Source organism: Gracilinanus agilis, chromosome 6 (genome assembly GCF_016433145.1).
Source record: "Gracilinanus agilis isolate LMUSP501 chromosome 6, AgileGrace, whole genome shotgun sequence".
Taxonomy (NCBI): Eukaryota; Metazoa; Chordata; class Mammalia; order Didelphimorphia; family Didelphidae; genus Gracilinanus; species Gracilinanus agilis.
In genome coordinates, this window is record NC_058135.1 from 284,432,405 (window position 1) to 284,432,997 (window position 593).

The 593-nt window shown below is 79.4% G+C and overlaps 1 protein-coding gene across 1 annotated transcript in view; it reads left to right on the forward strand.

Moving 5' to 3' along the window:
* The window catches only part of LOC123252757 (pepsin A-like), an 82,182-nt gene extending 81,656 nt beyond the window's left edge, over positions 1-526 (forward strand). The window contains exon 8 of the mRNA XM_044682005.1: positions 17-526. Coding sequence (XP_044537940.1) covers positions 17-526 — 510 coding nt within the window. The remainder of the gene's footprint in view (positions 1-16) is intronic.
* The last annotated feature ends 67 nt before the right edge of the window (positions 527-593 follow it).

Here is a 593-nt window from a genome sequence, read left to right on the forward strand (position 1 = left end):
CCGCCTGGCCGGCCAGCCCCTGGCCCCTCCCCCTGCCCGCCCCGCGCGCCTCGGGGGCCCGGGGGGCCGCGTGCTGGGGGCCCGGGGGCGCCGGGGGGCTGGCGCAGGCCGAGGGGGAGGATCCAGCCGGGGAGGGGGCGCCGCCGAGCACAAAGGGCGGCCGCTCGGCGGGGGGATGCGGCGGCCCGAGCCAAACAGGGCCAAGGGAGCGCGGGAGCCCGAGGCCGGGGGCGCCGGGGACAGGGCCACAGAGCGGCGACCCCGGGGCCCCCAGCGGCGGAAGGGCGGCGGGCTACGCCCCGGGAAAGGCTGCCCTCCGGCTTCCCCGGGGCACGGGAGCGCGGGCAGGGGGAGCCGCCCGTCTCCTTGGCAGGGGGCTAGCCCTGGGGAATACGGCCAGAGAGCCCGGGGGCCCCGAGAGGGAACGGAGCTGCCCTTTGCCACCCCCGCCCCCTCCTGGCCTGCTGGCCTCGTGGGCCCAGACCCCGCCCTCCCCTTTCGGGCCGCTATTTCTTTTGTCCCTTAAGGTGAACCCAGCCGGGGCCCCCGGGCTCGCGGAGGAAGGGCCCCCCTTCGGGCGGGCTTTTCAGCCG